Source organism: Leucoraja erinacea, chromosome 1, assembly GCF_028641065.1.
Source record: "Leucoraja erinacea ecotype New England chromosome 1, Leri_hhj_1, whole genome shotgun sequence".
Classification (NCBI taxonomy): Eukaryota; Metazoa; Chordata; class Chondrichthyes; order Rajiformes; family Rajidae; genus Leucoraja; species Leucoraja erinaceus.
The window spans coordinates 155,816,839-155,843,551 of record NC_073377.1 but is presented as its reverse complement, the minus strand read 5'-3'; the positions used below and the strand labels follow the sequence as shown (position 1 = coordinate 155,843,551).

At 41.9% G+C, this 26,713-nt stretch overlaps 1 protein-coding gene across 1 annotated transcript in view; it reads left to right on the top strand.

The window, feature by feature from the left end:
- Positions 1 to 26,713, top strand: part of LOC129703611 (OTU domain-containing protein 4-like) — a 66,040-nt gene that overhangs the window by 12,381 nt on the left and 26,946 nt on the right. Inside the window, 7 exon segments of the mRNA XM_055646214.1 lie at positions 644 to 690; positions 8,641 to 8,713; positions 14,336 to 14,417; positions 20,017 to 20,161; positions 22,025 to 22,091; positions 24,976 to 25,096; positions 25,189 to 25,253. Of these exon segments, the coding sequence (XP_055502189.1) occupies positions 644 to 690; positions 8,641 to 8,713; positions 14,336 to 14,417; positions 20,017 to 20,161; positions 22,025 to 22,091; positions 24,976 to 25,096; positions 25,189 to 25,253 (600 nt within the window).

Sequence of the window (26,713 nt, the reverse complement as noted above, 5' to 3'; positions counted from 1 at the left end):
TAAATCTCAAAAGTACCACTCCATTAATGTACTTTGAAAAGTTATTTGAAGACACAAATGAAGAAGTTTGATAGGATGGAGGAAAGTTGCAGAAGAGACACTTGGGCAAAGACTCCCAGTCTTTTAGAAGTTTGAGAGAAATAGACTATCGCATGAATCCCAAAATGTGTGCACAAATATATTTTTGAAGATGATTCAAATATAAATGTGTATAAAAAAGAGAAGTAGGCAAGTGAGTGACATATTTTTAACCATTCTAGGTAGAATGATTGAAGATTAGTGAGCTGGATTGTACTTCTAATCTTTTGTAACCTAGTGATTTACAACCAACCTTCAGACCTTTCTGCCTCGGAAGGTGGATGCTGACCCCTTGGCTGGCCGAACCTGATGGCTTTTTGACTGGTCACTGCTGTGACAGACCCTCAAACTCCTTTGGAACTCCGCACTCCCCTGGCAGAGTGTTTGCTCTTCAGTGACCCTGCTATGTGGGGTTATTTTGGGAATAAGAAATATAGTTCTACTTTGGGGTGCCCTCGATCAAATTGGAATTATATTTTCTATTGTTTTTAATAATTAATGATTTAAACATACTAATTTTTGAATAACCACATTCTAAATGTTTTTTTTTTCTCTTTGAATGCAGGAATGGGTTGGACAAGTAGAAATCAGTGCGCTTTCACTCATGTACAAGTAAGGCTACCATGGATATTAGTGTTTGTTACTAGATGTATCTTGTTCTTCAGGTACAAGGGGCATTCAGACCCCAGTTGCCTTCTTTGTATTTCAAGATGATTTGGATACCCATCAATAGTAATAACTTGCATTTTCTTGTGCTAAATACCAGAAGTCCTGGTTGAATTTATGAATCCCCAATTTATGAGCATCATCATGCTATGTTATTCAGAGTATTTAGAAAACAGAGTTTATAGTAGTTTGGTCAAAATGAATGATGTCATTATTAGCGGTTGAACATAATTCCTGGCAGTTTTGTCAAATGATCTGTCATTACTTTTTTTCCCCACTCCAACCTTTTCATTGTTTTGCAGGATGTATGCATCACCGACACCTGGCTATAGTTGCCCATGTCCCCATTCCACCCCATGCACTCGTATAATTTGGAAAGGTGGTGTTGAATCAAATTCCTCAACTATTCTAGTCCCTTTGTCAATTAGCCAGACTGTTCTGCTTTTCATGGATGTGATATTCCCAGCAATTTTTTGTATTGTTGAGTAAATTAATATTTTAAACTATATTGGATTAACTTGACTGGAAGAATGGATAATTTTCAATCATTGCTGTGATATTGTTTGGCTGCAGCCATTGCCTTTTCCACTGCTCTTAACCGATTCATTATGTCACCTGGAGTAATTGAATTGGCAGAAGAGAGTCTTCCATTATGGTGTAGACCTCAGGGAAACTAAAATGGATTTTCCACTCAATGCATTTGGTTGAAACTCAAGCATCTGTGAGGCTTACTAGGTGAAGGATATTTGCAAATGTTTTTGGCCTTGCCTTGAAAATCCAGCACTAGGCTCCATCAACAATGAGATGGGGAAGTTCTTGAAACTGGCTTCTTTCGATAGCTGTGAATTGCCTCTCACAATTCATGACTAACAGAGCTTTGATTCAATCTGTAAATTGGAGAATTGCTTGGATTTTTCCATTGCCTGTGGTAGAATGCAGTTCTGTGGTAATGGCCTTCGTTCGAACTAACAAATGTGTTCTGATTATAACCAACCCATTGATGGCGCAACACAAAATGTGAGGATGTCACTTCAGTTTGGGGGGAGGGGGCGAGCTCTTGAAGTTACCTCTCCCGGTATTTCATGGACAATCTGCAACTGTACATTCGATGAAATTAAATAGGTTATCCTTTATGTTGACTTACTTGATACTTGCTGCAGATGTGCTTTGCAGGCTTTGTTCTTCTGAATGAGGCCAGTTCATTCACTATGACCAACACTTAGTGTTGCGGCTCACATCATATTCTACTTTTTATTTTCTCAGTCATGTTTCCAAGTGTTATCATGCAGGAACATGTTCGGACAGACAGTAGTTGGAAATTGGTTTGATATTTCCTTACCCATTTTGTGATGATGCCTTATAGTTTCATGGTATCTGGTTAATGTGATGCCTGCCAGAGGTTCTTCCTGCTGTCTGTATATCTTTGGTTTACCTGTCCTGCCAGTGAGACAGGTCGTGCACAGGGATGGAACAGCCTGCAGCGTTAGTTGTAAGATGAATATGGCTTCTTCCAGCATGTGGGACAGCTCTCCAACTTAACCAATCCCCAGGGGTTTGTGAGAATAACAATGCAAACATTGTTAGGAACTACTTTGTTATGCACTGATTTGGTGCCTTGATCAATACTTGATGGACTGTTTGCCTGATGTTATTGTGCTCCAGCATTACAGTTTTGATTCGACTGAAATGTTTTAAAAGGCCATTTTAGAGTTGTGCACAGGTAGACTGGATAAAGGGAGCAATTTCCTTCCCTGAATTAAGATGGTTTTGTATAGTAATCTAGCAATAAGATGTTCAACATGACTTAGACAACATTCTTCTTAAAAAATATTTAATTAGCTGAATTTAAATTGCACGCACGCACGCACGCAAGCAGGCCCACTCTCACGACTGTATGGCTAAATCCGGCTCTAACTTCATTTACAAGTTTGCAGGTGACACCATTGTCATGGGCTGAATCTCAAACAATGAGGAGGCGGGTACCGGAAGGAGATAGAGAGCATAAAGCGTGGTGTCAAGACAATAACCTCTCCCTCAATGGCAGGACAGTGAAGGAGCTTTATATTAGAGGCTTGCAGAACGCAAACAGGCCCTTCGGCCCAACTTGCCCATGTTGAACAAGATGCCCCTCCAAAACCAGCTGCCTGCGTTGGGCCCATATGCCCACCTTTCCTATCCATGTACCTGTCCAAATATCTTTCGAATAATGAGATGGTACCTGCCTCAGCTCCCTCTTCTGGAAGCTTGTGCCATAAACCCATCACCTGTGTGAAAAAGTTGCCCCTCGGTTCCTATTAAATGTTTCCCCTCTCAAACCTTAAACCTATGTCCTCTGGTGCTTGATTTATCCTACTCTGGATAAAAGACTGTGCATTCACCCTATCTATTGCCCTCATGATCTTATATCCCTCTGTAAGATCACCTCTCATCCGCCTGGCCAACCGCTCCCTATAGCTCAGCCCCTTAAGTGCTGACAACATCCTTGTCAATCTTCTGTGCACTCTTTCCAGCTTAACACCATTCTTCCTATAGCAGGGTGACCAAAACTGAAGACAATACTGAACATAATGCGGCCATGCCAACATCTTGTAAAACTATAACGTAACACCCCAACTTCTATACTCAGTATTCTGACTGATGAAGGCCAATGTATCGAAAGCCTTCTTGACCATCTTATCTACCTGCGATGCCACGTACAAGAAACTATGTACCTGCACTCCTAGATCCCTCTGCTCTACAACACTACCCAGGGGCTTGCCATTCACTGTGAAATGACTTCAGGAAGCAAGGTGGAGTACGTGCCACAATCAACATCAATGGTACGGAATTGGAGAAGGTCAAAAGCTTTAGGTTCCTAGGCGTGAATATCACCAACAACTTGTCGTGGAGGCTGGTCTTGGTTGTGACCAAAGTACACTCGTATGCCCAAAGGATGGTGATGGAGGCTAAACATATTGGCACATAATATTGTCTGTTTCCAAATTGTTAGTGAGGTTTGTGCATTATATATTTTTTATTTTATTAGAAGCATATCATGCTTCTGCTTCTTTAGATTAAGGAAATTATGCATGTCTCCAACGTCTCTTAACAACCTCTGCTGTTGCCTCGTGGTAAGCATACGTTCAGAATGCACTAAAGCTTGGTTTGGCAACAGCTCTGCCCAAGACTAAGACATAGCGGACAGTTGTGGATGTCGCACAGTTCATCACAGGGATCAGCTTTCCCCACCATCTCCTGTACACTTCACACTGCATAAGGAAAGTAGCTAACATAACCAAGGATCTTTTCTTCTCCCCAGTCTTATGAGGCCTGTCCCACTTGGGTGGCTCTTTAGGCGACTGCCAGGGACTAGTTTGAATGGAATTCACCTAAGACACCTGACGACAACCTACGACAGCAAAAATAGTCGCCACTGTCACCAAAACGTTTTCCACATGTTGAAATTTTTGCTGCAGTCGCCCAAAAGATCGCCTAAGTGGGATAGGCCTTTTATGGCCCCCACCCCCTCCAACTCTACCATCGCACAGAAGTTGCAAAAGCTTGAACGCACTTGCCTTCAGATTCAAGAACAGTTTCTTCCCTAGTGTTATCAGACTGCTGTGATGCTACGTGTAGGAAGGAAGTGTGGATGCTGGTTTACGCCGAAGATAGACACAAAATGCTGGAGTAACTCAGCGGGTCCGGCAGCATTTCTGGAGAAATTGATAGGCGATGATTAGGGGCAAAGATCTTGAACCAAAACATCACCTCTTCTTTTTCTCCCGAGATGCTGCCTGACCTGCTGAGTTACTCCAGCATGTTGTGCCTATCTACCGTAATGCTATAAAGCTTTTGCACTTGTTCTGCATTTTGATATTATTCTCTTTGTACTACTTGTACTTATGGCTTCCATACATTTTGTAGGAAGGTGAAATGGGAGCTCACGGAATACACATTTAAAACAAAGGCATAAAACTTGGCATTGCAAGATCATGAAACATAAACTTAAAATTAGTGAGATGTTGAGGCGGATTTTAGATATGTGTTGAATTCTATCAAATGGCGATCTTTATGATGGATAGAACTTCCATTGTATTTTCGATAAGCGCTGAATTCTTTCAAATGGCTATCTGTGTGATGCATGGAACTTTCATTGTGTTAGAAGGCTGGTCTCGGTTGTGACCAAAGTACACTAGCATGCCCAATGGATGGTGATGGAGGCTAAACATATTGGCACATAATATTGTCTGTTTCCAAATTGTTAGTGAGGTTTTTGCTTTTTATTTTTTTTATTTTATTAGAAGCAATTGTACAGGAATAAGGCAATCGACGTGCCAGTTATACAATTGTTGTACAGCTTCATTTTTAACATTGAAACCTAAATCGAAAAAAAGAGAAAAAAGGAGAGAATGATGAAAAATAAGTAAAATAGAAGAAAGAAAGGAAAAGGCCCCTAAACTACCAAAGAAGTGTTTTTTGCTTTTTTAAAAATCATCCTTCACATTGAATGAGTTAGAAATCTCTTGTAATGTGGTTATTACTTGATAGACTTGGTTTATACTCTCTAGAATTTAGGAGATTGAGAGGGGATCTTATAGAAACGTACAAAATTCTTAAGGGGTTGGACAGGCTAGATGCAGGAAGATTGCTCCCGATGTTGGGGAAGTCCAGGACAAGGGGTCACAGCTTAAGGATAAGGGGGAAATCCTTTAAAACCGAGATGAGGAGAACTTTTTTCACACAGAGAGTGGTGAATCTCTGGAACTCTCTGCCGCAGAGGGTAGTCGAGGCCAGTTCATTGGCTATATTTAAGAGGGAGTTAGATGTGGCCCTTGTGGCTAAGGGGATCAGAGGGTATGGAGAGAAGGCAGGTACGGGATACTGAGTTGGATGATCAGCCATGATCATATCGAATGGCGGTGCAGGCTCGAAGGGCTGAATGGCCTACTCCTGCACTTAATTTCTATGTTTCTATGTGGAAGTCCGTGATTCAGAGACTTTCTTTACAGTATAAGCATATTCCGTCAGTGTTCAAATTCAAAATCAAAGATTTTGCATCAGATTAGTGTTTCAGTGTATTGGGTATGTGACATGCAATAGCATGCTGAGGCCCAGCAACATAGAAAGTTGAATGCCACTGTTCCAATCGCAAATTGAAATCCTGGGGTTCCTGTCACATGCAACAATGCAGTCGGAGGACCTTCATTCCATTCAACATGTGTGTTTCATGTGTTTGTGTTCGATTACCTACAACCAAATGTAAATTTAATCAAGGTGTTTAAGAAGGAACTGCAGATGTTGGAAGATCGAAGGTACACAAAAAAGCTGGAGAAACTCAGCGGGTGCAGAAGCATCTATGCAGCGAAGGAAATAGGCATAGTTTTGGGCTGAAACCCTTCTTCAGACTGATGGGGGCATGATGAAAGCCCCCATCAGTCTGAAGAAGAGTTTCGGTCCGAAACGTTGCCTATTTCCTCCGCTACATAGATGCCGCTGCACCCGCTGAGTTTCTCCAGCTTTCTTGTGTACCGTAAATGTAATCAAATTGGTCAGATCTAACCTTTTTCGGAGATCTACTGCTCGGCTTCGTAGTTGTTAGTAAAGAGATAAGGAAGGGAAAAACAGCCTGAGCACAGCCTTGAGATGGCCCGGTGCTGATGGTCAGCAGAGAGGATATGTTGCTGCCAAGTTGAACTGATTGAGTACTGATTTCTTTCTGTTAACAAATCAGTAGATAATTATAAGTGCAACAAAATACTATTGTCTCCAAAAAAACAATTAGCTAAAAACAATAGCTTAGTAAGGGTTTAAGACATTGAGACTCCTTGTTTTTGTGCTGGGGTGGTGGCATTCAATGTTGCCGTGACTGTGACATGTACAGTGTATTTAAGATTCCATTGTCTTCGTTCCAAAATTGTCTCCTTAACTATGGCTTGATAACTGCAAAAAAACTTATACTCAAATTCTGGAAAAACGCACCCACCCCAACGCTTAAAATGTGGATTTCAAGCATGTCTGAAATGTTACACCTCGAAGATATGAAATTCGTCCTAGCAGGTAAAGCAGACCAATTCCTATAGATTTGGTCTCCTTTTAACGACTTATTACAAGTATATGGTTCAACACAACCCTGGAAATTAACTGTTTCAGAACTTGGTGAGCGGTGTGGAAAGATATGAAGCAGTATATCCCTTTTCCCTTTTTTTTTACTGTTTTGTTTTCTTTTTTTTCTCGCTTTTTTTCTCTTTCTTTATATCTTTACGGGTTCTTTCTATCTATTCTTTCATGAACTATCAATATCACTACTTTACTTAACTTTCTCTCTCTTTCTCTTTTTTGCTTCTGTTACTTTTCTAATATTAAATTTAAAACAAGAAGTTGGACACGAAATGTATTACGTTATACACGGTTTATACTACTTGTACATTGCTTCTAATAAAAATATTTACTAAATAAAAAAGATTCCATTGTGGGCAGAATTGTATGCTTTCCTTGGTCCATCTTTGACTGTATTTTATTGTTTTGGATACAAATTTTACTGTGCTTTCCCTTTCTTATCTCCTCACCTCTCTGTATAGTGCTCCTCAAGAGGGATTAGTATAGATCTACACTTGCTGGTCAGCCTTGGCTACATAGGCTGAGTGCACTAGTTCTGTGATCTGCCTCAAAGTTTAGCAAAATTCAACAGTTTAACTGATTACTATTCTATGAAATGCCTTGAATCTTTTCACTACAACGTGTACACTATCTAAGTGCAAATTATTACTTATTTAATTGGGGGAAGGTTGCTTATATTTTACACAATTCCCCAGTGGTTTCTGTTTCGGGAAATGGAATTGGCAAGAGTTTTTAAATTGGATCGAAAGTGAGTAATGTGTGGTCCAAGTGCCACCATGTATTTGTGTTGAAAACGTTTAATTACTTTATCTGGAATAACATTTTTACAGCACAACCATTATTTTATTGTTCCTAATATGACTGTGCTGAGGATTTGGGTGTAGAATAGTAATGGTGTATATATTGGGGATGCCCACCACAGTGATATTGGGGTCACTGACCTGTAGTTTTAATTGTTTGAGCAAACCTTTATTACCACTTCTGAGTTAGTCTGAATGATGACTTGGATCCAAGCAACTAATTGTGAGTTTGGTCCTAAAACCTATTTAACAATGACCTATTGACGCAATTTATTTTCCTGAATTTCCATGCCACACTCAATTTCCTCCTCTTTTTCATGATTACTCTCAAAAATGCTGAAACTTGAGGGGAAAAAAATAATTTCTGCCATGCTAGTATTAATTAGGTTATGTTACAAATTCAGGAAATTTCACAAAATGGGTGGTGGGTGTCTGAAGCAAGGTGCAGAAGAGGTGGTTGAGACAGGGACTATCCCAACATTTAAGAAACAGTTAGACAGGTACTTGGATAGGACAGGGTTGGAGGGATATGGACCAAACAGGGGCAGATGGGAGTAGTGTAGCTGGGACATGTTGGCTGGTGTGGGCAAGTGGGGCTGAAGGGATTGTTTCCACACTGTATCACTCTATGACTAATAGATGATCCCCGAGTGTCATTTGGTTCTTTCTCAAATGACCATTAGCAGTAGCATATATAAAAGACATCTTGGGCGATACTCATCATGCTAAATGATGACCCACATGCAGGAGTTTGCAACCAGCAGGATTTCTAATTTTTGATTCTTGGACTTGAAAATCTGAATGATTATGGCCTGGTTGAGATGATGTAAATGGATGCAGATTTTGATTCTTGAGACTTTTGTTGTTTATAGTGTCATACCCTAAACAATTGAGGCAATGATAGCAATTATGTTTCGATTTGTACAGAAAGACAGAATACCGTTGTTAGTCATTGGATGGTTCAAGCTTTTAATTTTTTTAATTTCTTTTGACTTTTTAGGCGGGATTTTATAATTTACCAGGAACCAAATAGACCTCCTGCCCGAGTTACTGAAAATGGATTTCCTGACACGGTGAGCTAACAGAAGACATAATAAAATCATTTACAGTGACCTTAAGAAAAGATATGACAAAGCCACTACATTAAAATGGATACGAGTACATATTATATAGGCTTATATAGCCAGTTAAGTGATTGAGGGTAGTCTGCCTGAATTGCCAAACTTTGGAATTGGGCCATTAAAGATGCTGTGGTGTTTACCCTTCTTTGTTAAACTTAAAGGTCACAGGTCCCATTGCACATTTTTTCATATAAAGAAGGGCAGGCAAGTTCTTCTTGGCATCCTGTTCATTAGTTATTCCTGTTAACATCGTTATACCAGATTTTTTGGTCATTAGTCAAAGGAGTTTGCTTTGTGTGGATTGACTGCCATGTTTCCAATATGATAACAATGATGACATTTCAATCTACTTGACTGGCTGTAAAGCACTATGGGAAACCTTGAGTCGTGAACAAATAATGCAAATTTGTTCTTTCTAAATGATTGGCATTCATGAATCGAGGTTGGACCAGGGAGAGTAAAGCTTCTGATGTTATTTAGATGGTTGTGCAAATACAAATTTAATAGGTGGGTGAAGATTTTATACATTGCCTGGGGTGAGGATCTAAAAGTTTCATTGGGCCAAGCATGAGAATACCCGTATTATGATTTATGCCAATTTAATAGGAAATTTCCCAGTGGGCAAGGTGGAGTGAGCACTTTCTGTTCAGATTATTCTTTCCAATCGCCCAAGGAAAATTCAAAATGTATTTAAACAGAATCCTACCTATTTATACTGGATAGGTCAGATTCCTTCATCATTGTTCCTGAAAATATCCTGCCCGCAATACTGACAGCAAACCTCAGGATGTCTCATCGCATCAGATGACATACAGGCAAGGAGTTCAAGAAGGACATACAGGACATACAGGCAAGGAAACTGCTTCCAGCTTATCATCGACTGTTCTCTCTCAGCCCATGAAACCGTGCTCGTCCTGATTGAACAATACCTTGGGGAAAACATTGGAAGTATCAAGGTGCTGAATCTGATTTGGGTGGGGATTCAATGTGCAGCAGCAAGATTATCTCAATTATGTCATTATTGTCCTAGCTTGCTGTGTCTTGCAGTGTATATATAGGTGCTGAATTGGATTTGTGTAATAGTAAGTGAACCAACCACTAACCCCCTAATCAAGTATCTACACCTCTGCCTTAAACATATTCAAAGACCCCTGTTTCATCACTCTTTGAGGAAGAGAGTTCCAAGGACTTGGGACTGACTAAAAGAAAACAAACATTGTCTCATCTGCATTAAGTGGGAGACAGCTGATTTTTGGACTGTGGCTCCTGGTTCTAGTTTCACTCACAATAGGAAATGTTCTCACCCCATCCACAAAGCGCTGAAGGAATTCAATGGGCCAGACAAGGGAGAGATTGGACAGGCAATTTTGCCAGTATATTCTCTCCACAGATGCTGTCTGACCTGAGTTTATCCAGCACTTTGCATCTTGCTCAATATTCCAGCATCTACAGTCTCTAGTGTTCTCCTTCTACATTCATCTTGTTAAGGACCATCATGGTATGATATGTTTCGATCAAGTTGAAACTCTTCCTCCTCTAAGTTAAAATAAATACAAGCTAAGCATGTCTAACATTTGATACTCACTTTGTTGTTTACTACATTTGCCAGATCTGTCCATTCAAATTTTATCTTTGATCCCTTTGTAACCTCACTCCTGTTTCAAAATGTACATTCCTTATCTTGGTTTCATCAGCAAATTTAGCTACTAATCCATCATTCAAGTCATTTATATAAATTGTAAAAATTCAAGGCCCCACACTGGCTACTGTGGCACTTTTATATGTTGCCAACTGTAATGTATTCATACATATTCATGTGTATGTTAATGAGTTGGTGTTCAATATAAACAGGAAATGCTGGGTAATAAATCTCTCTCATGATCCGGGCAACCAGTGTGTAAGTCTTGTTCTTCATTCTGCCGTCCGGAATATAACAAAATTGGCGACAAGGACGGGATAGAGTTTGTGAACTCATCCTTTAAATACAGCACAGGACTGTTTCGCAACATGCAGTATTGTTTAACATTTTAAACAGCAAATACGGAGCTGTGTTGCAGTTGTTTGTGAGCTGGACACGATAGGCCGCAGATCCTTCTGTGCATGGGACTGTAGTTTAAAACAGCAGCTGTACAAATCGTAGAGGTTTTGCCAGGCCATCTCTATATTGTGTCTAAGTGGCAAGATGGCGTCCTTGAGATTGTATAGGATTTTAGACCGAGTTCTTTTTTGTTGAGTTCTTCAAGCTGTATAGCCTTTGTACAGATAAGTTTTAGGTGAATTGCTACACCAGAACAGGCAGAAAATCGGGGTTTTTGAACGGACTTTTAAAAAAAACAAGAGAACGACACGATAGCACTTTCGACAAGAGTAGAGAGTGGTTCAGCTCCTATATGGAGAAACATGTTTTTCACAGTAAACAATATAATGGAGATTAGCGGTGAAGGAGAGGTAGTGACTGAAACTAATAAGGGTGTTTGCGAACGCATGAAAGCGATTGTGCTCACGGAGATCGGTCCTGAACTGTACGGCACATTCGTCAATCTCCTTGCGCCCATAAAGGCAAAAGACGTGCCTTTCAATGACATTATGATGAAGTTGGAGGAGCACTTCAACCCAAAGCCTCTGGAAATTGCAGAAAGCTATAAATTCACCACTAGAAACCAGAAGCAGAATGAGACAATCAATGAGTACATTGTTGTCTTGATAAACTGAACTTTGTAATGTAACTTTGGAATCTTCCTCGGACGCGACAAATTTGTTTTGTGGTCTAGTGGATGAACAAATTCAGTCCAAACTCGTGAACATTCCGGATATTACATTCGCTACCACAATGGAGATGGCATCAAAGAATGCTCGCGGATTTCGTCCACCAGAGACTGCAGTGGCCGTTTACAGTCACAAGGCAGTGTCTACGGCCAAACCAAGAGGCACTAAACCAAAACCAAAGAATGGTGGGGAACCGAGTTCAGCCAGTTGTTATTGTTGCAACGGTAATCACTCATCCCAATTTTGTCAGTTCAAAATGGCCAAGTGCTATAACTGCCAGAAGAAAGACCATATCGCCTCAGCATGTCAGGCCAAGCTTAAAACAGGAAACCAACAACCTGCGGGAAACAAGCGACAACAACAGAACTGAATTCACGACTTGGAGATGAACCCAGATGGAAATGGACTTGGGTTGTACACCATTTGTGCAACCAACATCGATAAGCCTATAACCAGCCAAGGCAAGGACATTCAAACTAAACTATTGATTAATGAACAGTTAATTGATATGTGTATTGACACGGCAGCAGATTGTTCGGTCATGAGCAGAGACCTGTATGAAACAAAGTTCTCACAGCCACCATTATTTGAGAGTAAGGTCAAGCTGAGAACCTATTCGGGCGAAGTTTTGGAGACATGCGAACAAATGAACTGTAAAGTTCAGCATAATGGTCAGTCAGTAACACTGCCCATCATTGTGGCCAGCTACAGAAATAAACCAACCCTCCCTGGAAAGGATTGGCTGAGTAGAATAGAGTTAGACTGGAAGAACATTTTCAACGTTGATTTGTCCAAATCACGTCATGAAAACGTCATAAGCAAACATGCAGAAATTTTTGCCGACAGTTACACGGGAATAACAGGGTACTCTGCGCACATTCGACTCAAGCAAGATGTGAAACCTGTGTATTGTTGACCAAGACCTGTACCATATGCACCAAGGCAAAAAGTAGAGGAAGAACTTGACAGGTTAGAGTGGAATGGAGTACTTGTGAAGACAGACCAGAGTAACTGGGCAACGCCAATTGTGGCCGTACCCAAGGCCAACAAAACTGTTTGACTATGCGGTGACTACAAAGTCACAATCAACCAAGCCGTTGATGATGAACCGTTACCAACTAAACTGGATTTAGCTCACGCCTACGCCCAACTCAATGTCAGCAAGGAAAGTCAGCGGTACAGGTGCACAACCTTTTATCCGGTGTTCCGGAAACCGAAAAACTCCAAAAACCGGCCATTTTTTCCAGGATGTCGTCTGCACACCAAAGCTCGCGTTTGGCGCCAAACTTGACCCGAAACGACCCACGGTCAACCCAGGTCTGTACTACTGTAGCGGCTGCCTCCTCCCTGGAGACCGGGGAGACACTTAAACATCTGTAAATCATTGCTTAAATGTTAGTCAGTTAGTTTGGAGGGCTTTTATGTGAAGGGGGGGTTGAAGGGGTAAACTTTAATTCTTAGTCCCCTACCTGGTCGGAGAGGCGGGGAGCGGTCAATGCCTTACCGAGTCGCCGTGCAGTAAGCTCCGCAGCGCTGTGGCCGCCAACTCCCAGCTGGGGTGCGGGCGGCGCCGGTTGTAGCTCCGACCCCGGCAACTCTACCCCTGGCTGCGAGGCGCTCCAAATCCACTGCCGCCCGCGGCCGGACGCCTGCAGCCCCAGCTCCGCAAATGTTGGGAGTCGGCGGCGTCGCAGCGCTGGGATACCAGCGGGGAACGGGCAATGCCTTACCGGGTCGCTGTGCGGTAAGCTCCAGGGCGCTGAGGCCGCCTTCTCCCAACATTCGCGGAGCTGGGGCTGCGGGCGTCCGACCGCGGGCGGCGCTGGATTTGGAGCGCCTCGCAGCCAGGGGTAGAGTTGCCGGGGTCGGAGCTACAACCGGCGCCGCCCGCGGCCGGACGGAGCCCCCAGCTCCGCGATGTTGGGAGTCGCCGACCAGGTAGGGGACTAAGAATTACAGTTTCCCCCTTCACCCACCCCACCACCACCACCACCACATAAAATCCCTCCAAACTAACTGACTAACATTTATGCAATGATTTACAATGATTCTCCCGGTCTCCGGGGAGGAGGCAGTCGCTCCAGACTTTTCAAGCCGCCCGCGCTACCTACCTAATCTACGCTAAAAATCTTCCATTCGGAAATCCGAAAATGTCCGAAATCCGACAAGTGTCTTGTCCCAAGGCTTTCGGATAAAAGGTTGTGCACCTGTACTTGACTATCAACACACATAAGGGCCTGTATTCATATACAAAGCTGCCCTATGGTGTGAAATCCTCCCAAAAAATCTTCCAGTCTGTCATGGATAAAATATTACAAGGCATTCCACACTCTGTGTGCAACCAGGATGACCTACTGATATTCACAGAGGGCATGGTAGAATATCTGCAATTCCTTGAGCAAGTTTTCACTCGACTGAATTGCCACAATGTCAAACTGCAAAAAAATGAAAATGTGCATTTGCGCAGTCAGAGGTGGTCTACCTTGGACTCAAAGTAGACGCCAACGGACTTAGCCCTGTGAAGGCGAACGTTGACGCAATAGTGAATGCTCCAAAACCCAACAGTGTTTCAGAGCTACGATCATTCCTTGGGATGGTGCAGTTCTGTGCACGGTTCCTTCCGGATTTAGCAACTGTGCTAAAGCCACTTCATCATCTGCTACAAAAAGATGTGAAATGGACGTGGGGAAAGGATCTTGAACTGCTATTACATTTTAACTTACCTGGTCAACTTTCAAATGTACCTTATGGTGTTAGAATGTGATTACAGGAAGCATATCTGATTTTATTTTCCTAACTTCCAAATAGATCTCGTTATGCTTTTCAAATGGAAACCATTATGACAGTGTCTATCCTCGGAAATTTGTAGATGCTGCAGCTCTTTGCCAATGTAAGTACCTTTTTTTTAGTTTGAAAATATTTTCCATATTTTCCATAATATAGACTCCATTTAAAGCTGTCAGTCATTAATTCCACAAAAGATTAGAAAATGGAAGAACGGCACAGAAGTAGAGTTGCTGATTTACAGCGCCAGAGACCTGGGTTCAATCCTGATTACGGGTGCTGTCTGTATGGAGTTTGCACGTTCTCCCATGTGCCCGTGTGTGTTTTCTCTGGGTGCTCCCGTTTCCTCCTACATTCCAAAGACATGCAGGTTTGTAGGTTAATTCTGTAAACAGTGTGAAGGGGTAGAACTAATGTATGGGTGATCGTTGGTAGGTGCAGACTCGGTGGGCCGAAGGGCCTGTTTCCACATTGTATCTCGAACTAAACTAAAATAAACTCTCTGATCTTGAAAGCAAAAATTAAATAGTTTTAAGGGCCTGTCTCACTTACGTGTCCTTGGCACGCAAATTACGCGACCTCGTGGCCGCGTTGAGCCGTGAAGGTCCCGCTAAGGTCGGGCGCGATTTCATGCGTACGCACAGCCAACTGGAGCGCGTGACGTCATTTGAAGTTGGACACAAAGCTGGAGTAACTCAGCGGGGCCGGCAGCGTCTCCGGAGAGAAGCAATGGGTGACGTTTCGTGTCGAGGCTCTTCTTCAGTCTGAAAAGGTCTTGACCCGAAACGTCACCCATTGCTTCTCTCCAGAGATGCTGCCGGTCCCGCTGAGTTACTCCTGGATTGTGTGTTCATCTTCAATTTTCTTGGCCCCACTCTGGGAGTAGGTGGGGGCGGATGCGGACTGCAACGGCCGTGAGCCCCAGGCCGAGCTCGGCGATCGTTTGCCTGCTTCTGCTGCTGTTGGAGGTGAGACGTTGCGTCTTGGTCCTGTCCCACTTTGGCCGTCAGTTCCGCGACAGGCCGTTGGCACGTGAAGATTTTGTTCATTACAAAAATTTCGGAGCCCTGCGCGATGTTGCGCACAACTACATACCCCTCCGCGCTTCTAAGTGGGACTGGACCCGCGCGGCCATTCGATGCCCGTGCGCCTCAACGCGAACTCGAGGTCGCGTAATTTGCGTGCCAATGACACGTAAGTTGGACATGCCCTTTAGTTCTTACACATACCACTCCTGCCAGATGAATTACGGAAGGGACCAGAAACTTTAAAAATAAACATATCAGTAAGTTAATGATAACTTAGAGTCCATGGTACTAGAGCAGGGAAGGTTGACCACTTCTGTATATCATGTTATGTATCTGCATGTGCCCCACGGGCTTTGTATAAAAGTGAATCAATTTTTTTCCCGTCTTATTAATGTCCCTTTGCAATTTGTTTCTGGTTTTGTTGTAATTATAATCTCTTGATCTGTTACAGCCCACGAATTTCAATAATCTCTTTTGGGCTATATATTAATTATTGAAAGGAACAATCAATAGAAAAGGTTGCAGAAATAAATATTGTGGTGCAGCATATTTCTAACGATTTGTAAAAACTTGGTTTTGCAGCCCACTATTTTCCCTCTTGCAGCAAATGTTGTTATCCAGATTGATAACCTAGACATTAACTCGACAGTACCCTATCCAAGTCATCCCTAAAGAATGTGTTCACTGAACTTCAGTCTCACAATTAAAGTGTCCTGAAGTTTGTAATGTGTGATCATTTTTCAAATCTGTGTGGTGATTGCAAACCAAAAAACTGAGAAATGACTTCAACTTATTTTTTCAAAATATTATCTTTAAATAATTTTTTCCAAAATGTTACCTTTATCTAAAAATTTTAAATTGGTTTTGTTATCGGTGTTGAAATGGAACCCATTTCCAGTATGATATTTCAGTTTGGTTTATTGTCACGTATAACGAGGTACAGTGAAAAGCTATTGTTACATGCGAACCAGTCAGCAAAAAGACAATACATGATTACAATCGATCCATTTACAGTGTATAGATGTATGATAAGGGAATACCGTTTAGTGCAAGGTAAAGCCAGCAAAGCTTGATCAAGGATTGTCCGAGGGTCACCAAAGAGTTAGATAGTAGTTCTGCACTGCTCTCTGGTTGTGGTAGGATGATTCGGTTGCCTGATAACAGCTGGGAAGAAACTGTCCCTGAATCTGTTGGTGTGCATTTTTGCCTGAGCGGAGAAGAGGGAGTGATCAGGCTGCGACTCGTTCTTGATTGTGCTGCTGGCCTTGCCGAGGCAGCGTGAGGTATAAATGGAGTCAACAGAAGGGAGGTTGGTTTGTGTGATGGCTGGGCTGCGTCCACAATTTGCTGCATTTCTTGCAGTCCTGGGTGGAGCTGTTCCCAAACCAAGCTGCGATGCATCCCGATAAAATGCATTCCACAGTGCACAGGGACATGCCGAACTTCCTAAGCCTTTGAAGGAATTAGAGGTGTTGGTATGCCTTCTTGGTCCTTGCTTCAATATGGGTGGTCCAGGAGAATTTGGTGATATTGACTCCTAGGAAATTGAAGTTTTCGACCCTCTCCACTTCGGCACTGTCAATGCAAACTGGGGCATGCGTGCAGCTTTACTTCCTACAGGAATGCCTAACTTTACAGAGCTATACGATCATTTTGTTTTTTGACCTGGCATAGCCAGCATAAATACACAAGGGTTAAACCACTCCTCCCAGGAGTTGAGAATTGGCGTGGTCATACATTCTGTAGTGATTCGTTATTAATTTATTCAACCAGAGTGGGGTCTGCAAAAGGATAATAATAATAATAATACATTTTATTTATGGGCGCCTTTCAAGAGTCTCAAGGACACCTTACAAAAATTTAGCAAGTAGAGGAAAAACATGTAAGCGGAATTAAATAAATAGTAGAGACATGACTAGTACACAAATTAAAGACAGAATTCAATTCAAAACACAATATGAGGCAATTCAAGCACAGATGAAAAGGGAGGGGGACGTGGGGCTAAGGATAGGCAGAGGTGAAGAGATAGGTCTAGGGGGGGGACTGGAAGATGGTGAGGGACACGGAATTGCAGATCAGTTGGGTGAGGGAGTTCCAGAGCCTGGGAGCTGCCCTGGAGAAGGCTCTGTCCCCAAAACTGCGGAGATTGGACTTGTGGATGGAGAGGAGACCGGCTGATGTGGATCTGAGGGACCGTGAGGGTTGGTAGGGGGAAAGGAGGTCAGTGAGATATGGGGGGGCCAGATGGTGGAGGGCTTTGTAGGTGAGGACCAGGATTTTGTAGGTGATCCGGTGGGAGATGGGAAGCCAGTGAAGTTGTTTGAGGACTGGAATGATGTGATGCCAGGATTTGGTGTGGGTGATGAGTCGGGCAGCTGCGTTCTGGACCAGTTGGAGTCGGTTGATGTAGGTGGAGCTGATGCTAAGGAGAAGTGAGTTGCAATAGTCCAGTCGGGAGGAGATGAAGGCATGGATGAGTCTTTCAGCAGCGGGAGGTGTGAGAGAGGGTCTGATTTTGGCGATGTTGCGGAGGTGAAAGAAGGAGGTTTTAATGACATGGCGGATGTGAGGCTCAAGGGAGAGGGTGGAATCAAAGATCACGCCAAGGTTGCGGGCCTGGGGAGATGGGGAGACAGTGGTGCCGTCGATGGTGAGAGTGGGGTTATTGATTTTGCTGAGTGTGGATTTGGAGCCTATGAGGAGGAATTCTGTTTTATTGCTGTTGAGTTTGAGGAAGTTATGTTGCATCCAGGTTTTTATAGCTGACAAACAGGAGTTGATATGGGAGAGGGAGGGGTTGTGGGGGGATTTGGTGCTGAGGTAGATCTGGGTGTCATCGGCGTAACAGTGGAAGTCCAGGTTGAAGTGGCGGAGTATCTGATCAAGGGGGAGGATGTAGATGATGATGAGGAGGGGGCCGAGTACGGAGCCTTGGGGAACGCCTTGAGTGACTGTGGCTGTAGCAGAGGTGTGGTTATGGAGAGATGAAGTGGGATCTGTTGGAAAGGTAGGAACGGAGCCAGCTGAGTGCAGAACCTTCAATGCCAAGGTCCCCAAGTCTGGTAAGCAGGATGTTATGGTTCACTGTTTCGAAGGCTGCACTCAGGTCGAGGAGGATGAGGATTTTGAGGGAACCAGTGTCAGCAGAGGTGAGGAGGTCGTTGAGGACTTTGAGGAGAGCAGTTTCTGTGCTATGGAGGGGGCGAAAGCCAGATTGGAGGGGTTCGAATGGGTTATACGCAAGGAGGTGGGAATGAAGATGTGACGCAACGATACGCTCCAGGGTTTTTGAAAGAAAGGGGAGGTTTGAGATTGGACGGTAGTTAATGAGAGAGGAGGAATCAAGACCAGGTTTCTTTAAGATTGGTGTGACAGCAGCAGTTTTGAAAGCGGAGGGGACAATTCCTTGGGACAATGAGGAGTTGAAGAGATTAGTGAGGTAGGGGCAGAGAACGGGGAGGCAGGACTTCAGCAGGGGAGTGGGGAGAGGGTCGAGGGAGCAGGTAGTGGGTTTGGAAGAGCTGATGAGTTTGGAGATTTCAGTAGGGGTGGCCAGGTCAAACTGGGAGAGGAAGCAGTGTGGAGGAGGGGTAAGGAGGTCAGTGGAGATGTTGAAAGGAGGGGCCTTGGTAGGTGGTGGAGTAGATGCTGGGGAGTCGGGTACAGGGGATAAAGATTGATAGATGGTGCTGATTTTATCAGCAAAAAAGTGGAGGAATGAGTTGCAGAGATCCGGAGTAGAGGTAGGGAGAGTGTTGGCTCGAGGCTTGAGGAGGTTTCCCACTGTGGAGAAGAGGGTTCTGTGGTTTAGGCAGGGGTCGGTGAATATGGAGGAGAGGTAGGCAGATTTTGCAGCAATGAGGGCACCTTTGTAGTCAGTGAGGTGGAGTTTGTAAGCTTCATGGTAAACTGTGAGAGATGATTTCTTTGTGAGTCGTTCAAGTCGGTGACCAGTCTGTTTCAGCTTACGAAGTGCAGGTGTGTACCAGGGTGAAGATGTTGAAAGTTACGGTTCTTGTTTTGAGGGGGCCCAGAGTGTTAAGGGAGGTAGACAAGGTGGAGTTGAGATGGTTTGTGAGATCATCAGGTGAGATATGGGTTGAGTCCAGGGGGAGAGTGGTGGAGAGCAGGTCAGAGAGATGGTGGGGATCGATGGATTTTAGATTACGGAAGGTGATTTCTCGGAGGAAGCGGGGGCGAGGTGTCGGAGAAGGGATGGTGAACCGTATAAGCTTATGATCAGAGAGGGGGAAGAGGCATGGATGGAGGTCGAGTACCGGTTGATTTGTGGAGCAGACCAGGTCAAGGATGTGTCCTTTGTCATGGATGGGAAAGGTGACGTGCTGAGTGAGAGAGAGGACCTTCTGAAGCATATTTGAAAAAGAACTGTATTAATGTACAGCCTCTTACATTGGAGATCAAATGAAAATCTGGGGAGAGAGGAGAGACGGTGGAAACCTGCACCGACCCTTTCTCATGGTAAGATGGCCTGGATTTTATGGCATTCTAAGCAGGCATATTTCAGTAACATTAATAATTAAGTGCCTTTGCAGTCATTCCCAAATAACTGGTGGGTGATTGATTGCTGGGTGTAATCAGAACTGCTGTGTTTTGCTTTGTGTTTTTGGTGTGTGTATAAGTATATGATATATTATGCGTTAAACTTTTGATTTGCAGCCATTCTCTATGAAATGCTGTACCAGGATGTACTAAAAACTGATGTTGAGCCCGTGATATCAGCACTGGATGCAAACGGCAAAACAAATGAGCATGTCCATTCCAGTGAAGATTCTGATTCTGGCGCCGAAATGGAATTGCATCGGTAAGTAGTCAAATTAAAAAAAAAAAACGGGGTGATTACTGGGGTTTTAAACAAGGGGATTCAAAGGAATGATTCCACAATAGGAAGCAAATAGATATGCAATTCCTGAAGACTGAATGAAAGTTTGTCACTCAGAAATATGATCGGTACAATTGCCTGTACCAGACCTTGTTGTGAAGGAAGGCTATTATTAATTTCCTTTAAGGCATTCATCCAATTGCACGAAAATATACCCACGTGAGCACAGTGTAGTTCCTTAACCTATCAAATTACCATTGATTCTCTAGTTTTGCAGAGTGGTTAATGTGGAACAGGTTTCCTATGGTGACAGTGGAAACAGATGGTTGTGATTGACTTATTTACAATAAATAATTTCTAGGGAAATAGTATGTATTGTAAGGGAAGTTTCATATCATTTGATTTTTAAAGTTTCTCTGCCTTGCTATTTGGGCCTATTTGCTTCTTAAAGAGCACTCCATGAGGAAATGTTATTCTGTTAGTCTGGTCTGTATTCAGGATTGTATCATGGAAGTATTGGGAAATGTTAACTCTGCATTAGCTACTCTTGGATTAGGCTGCTTTGTTCTTGTTTATTTCGGAGTCCATCTCTGATAATATGATACTCTCAGAACTTTGGTTGTGCTGGAATGGAAAATTCAACCATTGGATATTATTATTATTAGCAAAGTAACACTTTCAATTTCTTCAAGATGTTACAGCAGCATAATACATTTTGCAGTAAATTTAATTGCTCTGGGAATCGGGAGGTGGGAAAAGGGACCCTGGTATCTTTAAAGGGAGCATAGGAATAGCTATATTTAAGAGGGAGTTAGATGTGGCCCTTGTGGCTAAGGGGATCAGGGGGTATGGAGAGAAGGCAGGTACGGGATACTGAGTTGGATGATCAGCCATGATCATATTGAATGGCGGTGCAGGCTCGAAGGGCCGAATGGCCTACTCCTGCACCTAATTTCTATGTTTCTATGAAACATTGCCAAGTGAGCTGAATTTGGGGATTTCTGAACAATCAGATAGTGGGTTATTGAATTTTACTGTATCTTGCATTCTTTCTTTCTACCAATGTATATTGTTATTTCTGAAAAGCTCACCCTCACCCTTAAACTCTAGTGAGTGCTTGCTTGTGATCTGTGGCATTTCATTAGGTCAGCTGAAAATGCAACACAAAATAATCGTGAAGAATGAATAGAAGTAGGCTGGCTGTATATATAGGCTGTTGAAATTGGTGACCAAAGTCTCCAGGAATTTCCTATTATCAATAACAAAACACACATGCCATGGATAATTTAGCCCGAGTAATCTTTCAAGTTAATTCATAAAACTGAATTACTTACGTTTATCTTAAGAGAAGCGTATGCTGTTGGAGAGATTACAGCTCATTCCTTTTAATGCAGATTTTCTGTTTGGGAAAAATAACTAGTTCACATTTGCAAAACAATTACCATGGTGATCATTATTTCAACCTACAGTGAGCTTTAGTTAGAAAACACAATGACTCACTGCGAACTGGGCAAGAGCAGCATGATTCACAGAGTGATAACTAGGAAGTTAATTGGATTCTTAGATTTGTATTATGGCCACAACCTGATGCTTTTAGTGGAATCTGATGTTAACAAATGTGACTTTTTCATCGCATGCTCCAACCTCCTGTAAAAATAGAATAGAAATCAAGCACAGAGTGAAACTGCATGCTTGCAAATTTTATTTTACAATTCTCAAATATTTTTCATCCAGTTTTTTATTTTGTGGATTTTCTCTAAGCTCATGACAATGTCCGTTCGTTGCTTTAGATGAACATTTAAATTCTAGCATGCCTGTAAATTTTGTTTTCAAATGTTTTAACAGGGGCAAAGCTGCCGATGAGAGTGACATGAGTGGATTCAAGTCCCAGTCGTGTAATAAAGTCCGAAAGGTACTCGTGCAATTACCGTAAACTTTGTGTGTTTTTGAAATGTAATGTCTGGAAAACAGCATGCGCTTCTAAACAGCATTTCCTTCATATTTTATTGAAAATTGACATAAGTTATGCGTTCAAGACCATAAGCGCTCTGATTTGTGAGAGACCTGGGCCAATCTGGCACGACTATATATTGGACAGTTCTGAAACCCATTGCTTTTTTTAATCCCCAATTTTCTTGTGCTCGTTACTGGCAAGTAGAAATGGTCAAATTCTGTCATGAACTTGGCATCAGTTAAGTCATCTTTATTAAGTGTCTTAATGTAATGAAACAGAAATTAAGATATATTATGGCTTCACATGATAAGGAAATATCCAGGTGATTAATAAATAAACATTCTGCGAGAGTTTTTAAAAGTTATAACATTAAAATAGTTAATTTGTCTAAATATCTAAAACGCTGAGCATATAAAATACCAATATTTGACAATCACTATTACTTTTGGCAGAGTAACTGATACATTGATCAAATGATGTTGCATTCTTTTCTGAAAATTATGTAAGTAGATTTAGATTAAATTGACCAGTCATTCTTTGTCTTTTGTGAAAAAAGGTCAGTGAACCTTTGTACAGCCACAGATTTGATCCTAATCTCTGACCATCTCAACTACTTGTTGATATTTTAATTACTTCAAGGGACATTAGCAAAAGACAATAACATGTCACATCTGTGTACAAATCATGGCCCTCTTTCCACCCATGCCTCATCTTGATGCTTTTGGGAGCTTCACCTACAGGACAAAATTGTGATTGGTGTTCAATATGTTTAGGCTTTTTCTTTTATAAGCTAGAGGTCAAATAATGATACTGAGTTGGATGATCAGCCATGATCATATTGAATGGCGGTGCAGGCTCGAAGGGCCGAATGGCCTACTCCTGCACCTAATTTCTATGTTTCTATGTTTTTTTTTTTTTTTTTTTTTTTATTTTATAAGAAGTTAATACAGCACAAAACAGTGCAGTGGAACCTAATTTTAGGTGCCAACTATGTAATACCGTAATCCATTCTATGTACAACCTCTAGTTTTATGTTATAAGAAGGAAGTAAGCAGAACAAGAAAAAGAAAACAATAGAAAGGGGAAAAAGTGGAAAAATAGATGGTAGAGAGTAGAAAAACGTGAAGTGTGTATATAAAAAATAAAAAAAGGAAGAGAGAAAGTGGAAAGTAGAAATAGAAGAGAAGGCCCCTTAAAAGAGAATTTTTCTATGTTTCTAATAAAAAGAAACAACTCAATTTTTGGATCATTGTTTACACTATTAATAATATACTGTGGTGCGTTTTGCGATTTCATTGCTTCAGTACAATGAGCAAATTTAAGCTGTGATACAATAAATTAAAGAAATATAACCCAAGATACAATATTATTTTAAATTGAAATCAAGACAAAGATATGCTAAAAAAAACCATTCTTCTATGGGAAAATCGGGACAGTTTAGCCTCTCATTGACTGGACTCTGGACTCCTCACTCCCTTTGACCTTGCCAGGGCTCTATTTCTCATGCCCATCCTTTAAGCCTCAGTATCATTCTACTGAGTAACATCTAAAAAACATAGAAACATAGAAACATAGAAAATAGGTGCAGGAATAAGCCATTCGATCCTTCGATTCAATATGGCATGGCTGATCATCCAAAATCAGTACCCCGTTCCTGCTTTCTCCCCATATCCCTTTGATTCCATTATCCCTCAGAGCTATATTTAACTCTCTTGAAAACATCCAGTGAATTAGCCAACACTGTCTTCTGTGGCCACGAATTCCATAGATTCACAACTCTCTGGGTGAAAAAGTTTTTCCTCATCTCAGTCCTCAATGGCCTACCCCCTTAATTCTTAAACTGTGACCCCTGGTTCTGGACTTCCTCCACATTGGGAACATTTTTCCTGCATCAAGCCTGTCTAATACCTTAAGAATTTTATGTGTTTCTATAAGATGCCCTCTCATCCTTCTAAATTCCAGTGCATATAAGCCCAGTCGATACATTCTGTCATCATATGTCAATCCCGTCATCCTGGGAATTAAGCTGGTGAACCTACGCTGCACTCCCTCAATAGCAAGAATGTCCTTCCTCAAATTCGGAGACCAGAACTGCACATGATACTCCAGGTGTGGTCTCACTAGGGCCCTGTACAACTGCAGTAGGACCTCCTTGCTCCTATACAAAAGTGAATTAAGAGTATATTGGAGTATTAATTTGAATAACATCCAATAATCTGGAAAATCTGCTGTCCGGCACCATAAAAGTCCTAAATGTACTGATCTGCGTTGAGGTGGGCAAGAACCAGGGGCCTGGTTTGTGAGAAGGAGTGTTAGAATCGCTACCCAATGAGGCGGATGCTAACCTGAATGATCCGATCGTTGATTTATTTGAGTTTTAATGTAGGTTTTGCTTGCAAAAAATATCTGATGAATCTTTGTTTTTTAAACACAGGCCCTGTTTAACACACTCGTGAATGAGTCTTACTCCTGCGCTTATTCCATTGCCACAAACTTCATCTCCAATTTTTTTTTTTTTTAAAGCTCCTTCGAAAAAATATGCAGAAAGTTGATTTGTGCATTAGATTTTGCTGTACATGAGAGGGGGGTGGGAAAGGATAGAATAATTTGCCAACCGCGTCCAAGCTGGCAGAGTGAGTGAAGAGACGCACAATACTGCAGATGTTGGAATGATGAGCCAAAAGGCTAACTGCTGGAGGAACCCCAGCAGCTGCAAGTTCTAAGAACAATGAAATATATCAGCAAAACTAAAGGATTTTTTATTGCCCAAATAAATGAAAGTGATGATTTTGGGAAAATGTAAAGTTGCTTCAGACGCATGTTTTATCACTTACATTTTCAGAAGCAACGAAAGAAAAGTGAAAATGCAGCTCAGAATCCCTTTCCTGGCGAGGTCCTCCGAGCGTTCAACCCGAATGTTTACAGAAATATTGAGTACGAAGTTTGGCAGAAATCAAAGCAAGGTAAATGTTTTAAGTTTGCAACCTTTGATTCCAAGTAAGCTATTTCACACCATGTTGCTGTTAAATATTAATATTTAATCTCCACTTTCCAGCGCAGCAGGAAAGGGATTACTCTATTGCTGCTGGCATGCAGTACGTTGTTGGGGATAAATGCAAGGTAGGCATTGATGCAAAAATATCCACTCTCTGATTTTTGACATGGTGACGAATCTTTAGAATGTGTAGCACCTCCTGTTTGGTCTTGAAGTTGGAGGAGTGAGGAATAAGAGAATGACGGGGATTAAAGGACCAGGATCCAAAGATCAGTAGCCCCAAATATTCCTTGTTATAGGACCATGAACATTGGGTTACACGTCCAAACAGTGACTCGAGGCACAGATATTTAGCTGCCAACTTAAGCTTTCATTGGCTGCAGATGATGCTCTAAAACCCTGAACTTATGTCCAATTGTAAGGCTGGGCGGGGTTGTCATGACAATCCGGCCTCTTCCCTTCTCTCTTTTCCCCTCCTTCTGGCTCAATTGACATTGTTAAAATGTTCAAAAGAATCTTAACTCCAGAACAAGTACTTGCAACGTATTGCTTTAGTGGTTGGTGACTATTTGTGTGAACATGGTGATTGGGTTGTGCTTTGAATTGACACTGAAATGACGTTGAGTGTGATTTCTCTGCTTGATTCCTTATAACCTCAAGTCTTCCTACCGTGGTATGAATGGAGTTCTTGCAGGAAGTCGAAATAGAATGGAATGTAACCACCTTACATTTTCAAATGGAACTTATCTAATCTTACTTATTAAATGGTCATGGAATTTTTAACTAAATGCCACCTCCAATAAATACAGGATATATGAAACAAACATGTGGGAAGGATTTGGTCACAGAGTGACTAAATTGGCAGAGTTAAGAGATTAATAGACCTATCATTTCCTTGAGCATTGAAAAAAGAAATGGAATGGCAAATCCAACATATCTCTCCCAGTGATATACAGTGGCTTGCAAAAGTATTCATACCCCTTGAACTTTTCCACATTTTTTCACGTTACAACCACAAACGTAAATGTATTTTATTGAGATTTTATGTGATAGAACAACACAAAGTGGCGCATAATTGTGAAGTGGAAGGAAAATGATACATGGTTTTCAAATTTTTTTACAATAAAAAACTGAAAAGTGTGGCGTGCAAAAGTATTCAGCCCCTTTTACTCTGATACCCCTAAATAAAATCCAGTGCAACCAATTGCCTTCAGAAGTCACCTAATTAGTAAATAGAGTCCACTTGTGTGTAATCTAATCTCAGTATAAATACAGCTGTTCTGTGAAGGCCTCAGAGGTTTGTTAGAGAACATTAGTGAACAAACAGCATCATGAAGCCCAAGGAACACACCAGACAGGTCAGGGATAAAGTTGTGGAGAAGTTTAAAGCAGGGTTAGGTTATAAAAAAAATATCCCAAGCTTTGAACATCTCACGGAGCACTGTTCAATCCATCATCCGAAAATGGAAAGAGTATGGCACAACTGCAAACCTACCAAGACATGGCCGTCCACCTAAACTGACAGGCCGGGCAAGGAGAGCATTGATCAGAGAAGCAGCCAAGAGGCCCATGGTAACTCTGGAGG